The sequence below is a fragment of the Dendrobium catenatum genome, unplaced genomic scaffold (assembly GCF_001605985.2).
Source record: "Dendrobium catenatum unplaced genomic scaffold, ASM160598v2 fragScaff_scaffold_1240, whole genome shotgun sequence".
In the NCBI taxonomy this organism is placed as follows: domain Eukaryota; kingdom Viridiplantae; phylum Streptophyta; class Magnoliopsida; order Asparagales; family Orchidaceae; genus Dendrobium; species Dendrobium catenatum.
Window position 1 is genome coordinate 29,808 of NW_021319702.1, and position 6,557 is coordinate 36,364.

A 6,557-nucleotide genomic window follows, 5' to 3' on the forward strand; every position below is an offset into this window, starting at 1 on the left:
AAACGATCTCCAGACAGTAGATTACAAGTAGACTCAAAAGGTGAAAATCAAACGTACAGACTGACTCAACCCTAAACCTACGCAATCCTAAACTTGGCTCCTTCTTGATCGTCCGATCTTCGATTCCTGAAAAGTTAGAAGCAACAAGTGGTCCAAGAGAAATAGTGTTTGTCAATCATCAAAACATAATACATAAAAAATAGGTTTGCAATAAATATAACCCAGGAATTTGCCTGAGGATACCCCAAATGCACATTTGAGAGGGTTCATCTTTAGATCATATCTTCTGATCCTCTCGAATACAATTCTGAGATCTTTCAAATGATCTTTTCGGCCAAGGATTTTAACAACAAGGTCATCTACATAACACTCAACCTTCTGATGTATCAAATCATCAAATATGTGAGTCATCGCCTGCTGATAGGTGGCACCAGCGTTCTTCAGGCCAAAGGGCATGACTGTGTAGTAGAAAATTTTGATGGGCGTTCTGAACGACGTATGTTATTCATCATCAGGAGCTATCTTGATCTGATTGTAGCTTGATGAGCCATCCATGAATGAGAACATGTCATAGTTGGAAGTATTATCTACTAGTAGTTCTGATACAATGAGTGGAAAGTCATTTTTTGGGCACACCTTGTTGAAGTCCCTAAAGTCAATGCAGACACGAATTTGTCCATTCTTCTTCTTTACAGAGACAATGTTAGCAATCCAGTCAGCATACTTTTCTTCATGAATAAAGCCTGCATCAATAAGCTTCTTCATCTCTGCAATCACTTGTTATTCAATCTCTAGTCTCATTCTCCTTGGAGTTTGTTTGACAGGTGCTACATCCGATTTGATTGCTAATCTTTAAACTGCTATATAAGGGGATAAGCCGGGCATCTCAGCATATATTCAGGCAAAGTAATCTCTGAATTCACAGAGAAGTTCTTTTATTTATTCTATTTATTTTTTGGGTAGGAGAGAACTAATGAAGGTTGGGCGAGGATCCTCCTTAGTTCCCAAGTTAACTTCTTTTAGTTCATCCATAGTGGCTGCCTGTCCACCATCTTTAAGCTCTTCTAGTGCAGGTTCGGCTTCTACGGGCTGCTCATCATAAACATCAGCTTCATATATCTCTTCAGTACCATCATCATCGGATTCAACTTCCATGCATGTGATCACCCGACAAGTCTCTTTTCGGAGGAATTTTTGCTTGATGAATCCAATACCTTTATTTACATCTATATCTTTCCATCGTAGTGGACGTGGATTCCTTCCATACTAGAGGCACAAACTTGTACGAAGTTGTCTCTTGGTGGTAGGATTGTTGACCTGTTTTTGTAGCACTTTTTGAATATTTTTGGTATTGAACCTAGGTAGCCTCGTAGAAAATAATTCCTTGGAGTCGATGAGCATGCAATCCCAGTCATGATTCTCCTCTTCACAAACTCCCGTGGAATATAGCACATTCTTGGGCACAGTCCCATTTTTACGGGGAGGCAGATAGAGGGTGGCGAGTTCTTCAACTTTATGAACCTCGCACGAAATGATTTCCTCAAAATTTCGTAAGGGAACACGCATGACTATGAGCACACTATCTGAAATTGATAGGCTGTCTATTCTTCTAGAGAACACATTCTGCACCATGTTCATATAAATAGAGTCGTAATCATAATCATCATTTGAAAATTTGATCTACCTACTCCATTCGTCTATGGACTGGAATACATTCCGAGATTTAGCGGGAGTAACATCATCTTCATCTGTGTCATTCCCAAGATGAATTATATGCTTTTTTTCTTTTGGAATGATTGATGCTTTGGGAAGAGTCGGCCTTGCCTTCTTTCTCCCCACCTGCTTCTTCTGACCTTCTCGTTCAGGTTTCTTTGTAGTCTTTGAATTTGATGCTTTAGCTTCGAGGGAGCTCGAAGACTTTTGCTTCTTTGGCATGAAATACCATGCATCTTCATAAACTGTTGCTTCATGAACTGTAAAGGTCTGAATATCACTTGAGATCATGAACTCTTCTCCATCTCTGAGATATTTCATACACTGGTGTAGTGTTGACGGGACAACACCATATTCATGCAACCAGGGATGACCCAATAGCGCCTTAAATGAAGTATCAGCATCAATTACGTGGAATTTAGCTTCTGTGTGGAGCTCTCCAAATACAAGAGGGAGCATGAATGATCTAAGGGTTTTCTGACCTTTTTTCGTTGAAGCCATGCACCATCATCTTACCAGGTCCTAGGTGTTCGACATCAAGGTAGAGGGATCTTAGTGCTTTCAAGCTTATCAGATTTACGGAGGATCCAGGATCGATCAGGATTCGACTGATGATCAGCCTATCGCTCTCTGCAGTAACATACAGATGACGATTGTGATATGCAGTCCCAAGCATCATATCTTCTTCAGAGAAGGTAACGAATGGATCATTACAAACCATTAGAACTTCAGTTAAATTGCGTTCAGCAAAATACGCCTCGTATTTTTTAGGATCTTTGAGAGCCTGAATTAAAGTCTCCCGAAGGTCTTTAGACATTATCAAGGCATCGTACTAAGTTGTGCTGGTATCTTCCTCAGATGAGATAATATATTATAATCTATCCCACTGGTTGAAGTCTTCTTTTTCTAAGGATCTTCAGAGATAATATCATTGTTGATAACTATTTCTTTATACTTGTCTTTGTTGGAGACCCATTTCTTCGGTGGAGGCGGTAGTATCTTGCCGCTTCTTAACTGCACTTGAGCAATCTCCTCTGGTTCAGAGTCATTTGATGGAACATTTTCTTCAGAGTCAGTCATTATTGTATCTAGGGACTCATCTGTTGATTCAGAGTCACCACCCAGGTTTACATGTCCCATCCGAGACGATATGCTAGGGTCTGATTCATCTCCCTTTCGAAAATAAAAATCCTCCTCCGAACTGTAATTCATTGGCAACATCATCATACAAGATTCAAAGGGCATTTCTTCAGTGTATTCTCCTTTTGTCAATGTACTCGGCGCCACCGAGATGACCCGACATACTTTTTTGGGAAGAGAATCTTCATCTTCTTCTTCGGCTTCATCTATTTTAAGCTCTGACATGAAGTCAACGAGCTTGATAGGTCTCCTCACAGTTTGATAATACTCATCCAAACTATCGATAACCCTTTGAGTTGCAGTTTTTTTCTCCTTGGGCTTCTTCAGCTTGGTCTTCTTCTTGGATAATTTCATCTTTCCAGTCTATGAAGAACCAGCTTGATTGGAAAATTGTTTAGAAGTAGAAGGTCGTGCCAATGGTACCACCTTCAAATCTATCATTGGCTCAATAGGAGACTTCCACTTTACACCTGGGACTCCTTCAAGCTGCTTCAATATTTTCATAGTCTTCATGGAGACCACAGTCTCCCATTGTTCTTCTTGAATTGGCTTCTTTTCTTTTCTTCTTTCTTCAACCAGGGGTATGGAAGAGGATGTGACTACCCAAGTGGATTCCTTTTTATGGTGAGAAAACATATTGTCTGACAATTTGAGTTTCCCTTTTTGATATTTTCTTTAAAGCCAATCCTTGAAGATGTAGCAATCTTCAATAGGATGGCTAAGTACCCGATGATATGGGAAATAATTTGGGTCCCCAGTGTGCTTCGACTCTTCGGGTCTCTTACATTCAGGCAGTTCTAAACCCGATTTCAACACTTGTCAAATTAATTTGGCGACACTCTCCCTCTTGAATGAATATTCTTTATTCATTTTATCTTTGAGGGATTGGAACATTCTATCACCAGTTCCTATTTCCTGTCTCGGTCGTTCTCCACCACCTTGATAAGTTTGTGGCTTATCATTTCCCCCTAGTATCAACTTCGGTTGGGGGTTGGTGTTGTAGGTATGCTTAGGCTTTTCTTGATATTGCATCGGCTGTTTGTCTTTGTCTACGTTGTAAATCACTTGCTTTTCTCTATCAACTCTAGAGAAGAACGTAGAGTCGGATTCACCACTTCTAGCACCTGGGGCCTTAGCCTTCTTTGGCTTATCAAAGTGATTTTTTGATATGGAGAAATTTAATTTCTCAAACTTGGCCACTCTATCGAGCAAGTCTTGAAATGTGTTGATTGTAGTCATGCACAGGAAGGGTTGCATCTTATCATCAATATTGTCTATTAATAACTGTACGGCATGCTTTTCTTTAAGCTGCTACTCACATTTCATACTTAGGTTTTTCCAATGAGTGATATATTTCGTCACCGACTATTCTTTTTTTCTCTTCTCCAGAGCGAGGTCAGCAATCGTGATCTTCTCAGTTGCACTGGCAAATCTCTTCACGAACATAGATTCTAACTTTGCAAAGGTCTTCATAGAATCATTTGGCAGTTCAGCGTACCATTCGAAAGTAATTTCTATCAAACTACTAACGAATTGTCAGAAGAGTAGGGCATCATTTCCTCTTATATTCCCACAGGTGGCTTTAAACTGTGCCAGGTGCCGTCGGGGATTATTAGTACCGTTGAAAGTATTAAACTTTGGTATATAATATCCTTTTGGGTACGACACTTGGTCATATTCAACAGGATACGGACGACCTTTGCCCACTAGTTTCTCTGCCTGATCAACAACTATGATAGCCTTAATCCTTTATGTGATTATTCCTTCCAACTGTGCAGCGGTCATAGGTTCAGAAGTACTTGCAACATTTTGTGGGGTGGGCTGACGGATGACATTATGAGCCTTGTGACCACCTTCAGGAGTACCTCGTACTCCCGAGACCTGAGGCATTTGGAAGTTTGGAGGATCTACAGGAGGATTGGGCATGGCACCAACAACGACAGTTTTTTGCATTATCTGCATCATTGCCCCCATCTGAGCCATCATCTCAGTCATCATCTCATTCAACTGAGAGATTTCTCTATCTTTGGCTCTCATTTGTCGCCTCATCTGCCTTCTCATGTTAGCGAGTGTGACATTCTCATCAGCAAAGGGATTCTCCTTGGCTTCTTCTCTTTCTTCTTCTGCTTGGGAATGACCACCTCTGCTAGTGGTGGACCCAACTTCACGATGACGTTGATAAACTCGCCTAATTGGCGGTTGTTGATCGTCATCATCTTCATCATCATCATCATAGTAGACTTTATTATTAGCATTGGTGTGTCTCATCATATAGACTACCTCCATGTCCAATGTGTTATTTATTTCTTTCAATTCTTCTTCTAAATTTTCCTCCAAAAATTCATTAATATTTTCTTCCTCTTCAAGGTATTCTTCCTCTTCTATATTTTGATCATATACATTTTCTTCTAGTACTCGAATCTCCGAGCGGCGACGCCATTGAATTTTCAGTTCTTGATTAGGCACGGGGACTTCTTCGATCAGTGGGCTGCGATCAAAGTTAGTCTCTTCTGTCGGAGGAGATGGAGGGCGATGGGATCCTCTGGAGGATTCTCCAAGGTGTCTATTATCTGGAGGAGTGTCATTATGGGTCCTTTTAGGGGCCCAGTTTTGACATTGTTTATTAATGGGGGTGGATCTCCGGGAAGCCTCACTAGATGTCATGCCCAAATCAATCTTTCTTTCTCTTCTTTCTTTCTCATTTCTTTGAGGCTTTGGCCTCCAGACTTATTTTCCTTTCCACTTGGACCTTTTAGCGGTGGATCCCTGAACATATGGTTCAGGTATCACACCCTGATGTTCATCGTGTGGGGTATACCTTATTTCTCTTCTTTCCACCACAACAGATAGACATTCTCTTGGCGGGGTTCTCCTGGCCTCGATCACTAAAGGACGTTGGAACTTCTTCTTCTTAAGACATTTCTCTTTCACGGTCTTCAGGACCCAATAGACCCGAGCTGATAAGGTCTCAGGTTCATTCCTCCTATGAGGGGCTGGAACTTCACGTCGTTGCTCCTAGAAGGACTTCTTTAGCTCACCAGTGGAGCTATTCCTCTTCACCCATTTTAAATCAGAAAACTTTTTCTAAGTAGGAACATTGGCTTCAGGCACCTGGGCTGGCAGATTGGAAGGGTGAACTGGGAGTTGTTGTTGCTGAGCTCAGAGTTCAGCATTCATCTTTCTTCTTTATCTTCTCGTAGGCCTCCCTCCAGATGAGGAGGCTTCAGCATTGTACTCTCCAGGAAAAGATAACCTGGTCGGCAAAGTAGTGGTGTTGGTAATCACCACTGAGATTCTTCCATCATCCATAATCCTCTTGGTTGATGGGACTTTAGGCTGTGACAGCCTCTCAAACACAGAAATCCTCCCACGATGAGTTTCAGCAGTAGGTCATTGTACTGGCAGATGTACACAACCAGTAGGAGCTCCAACAGTTCTTACAACAACTGCAGGAAAATCATCACTACCAAATTGGATGGTAGCTCCAGTGTTTCTGGTCTCTATGACAGCATTAGCCAGCTGAATCCTGGCTCCTCTTCCCAGTTGGACGATCATCGGGGTGTTCTGTAGATCCATCTACATAAATGAAAGGCAAGGGTTAGTAATCAGAATCTGATACATCACCCCACACTTTCAAAATACAAAGACTTGCACATAACACAAAAACAAAAATAGACAAAAATAATTAGCATAAGAAAGCAATA

The 6,557-nt window shown here is 41.2% G+C and overlaps 1 protein-coding gene across 1 annotated transcript; it reads right to left on the reverse strand.

Moving 5' to 3' along the window:
• Positions 1-501: 501 nt before the first annotated feature.
• Positions 502-1,155, reverse strand: LOC110094008. Its single transcript, XM_020819099.1, has 2 exons — positions 972-1,155; positions 502-743 (listed from the first exon to the last, which is right to left on the reverse strand). The coding sequence occupies exons 1-2, from the start codon at positions 1,153-1,155 to the stop codon at positions 502-504; spliced, it is 426 nt and encodes a 141-aa protein (XP_020674758.1).
• Between the last annotated feature and the right edge of the window lie 5,402 nt (positions 1,156-6,557).

Bases quoted from the DNA above. Each gene is read 5' to 3' on its own strand.
- LOC110094008 (XM_020819099.1), bottom strand. From the start codon at position 1,155: ATGGAAGTTGAATCCGATGATGATGGTACTGAAGAGATATATGAAGCT. The intron at 744-971 runs GTTCTCTCCTAC...TTATTGATGCAG, and splicing joins TCCTCGCCCAACCTTCATTA to GCTTTATTCATGAAGAAAAG.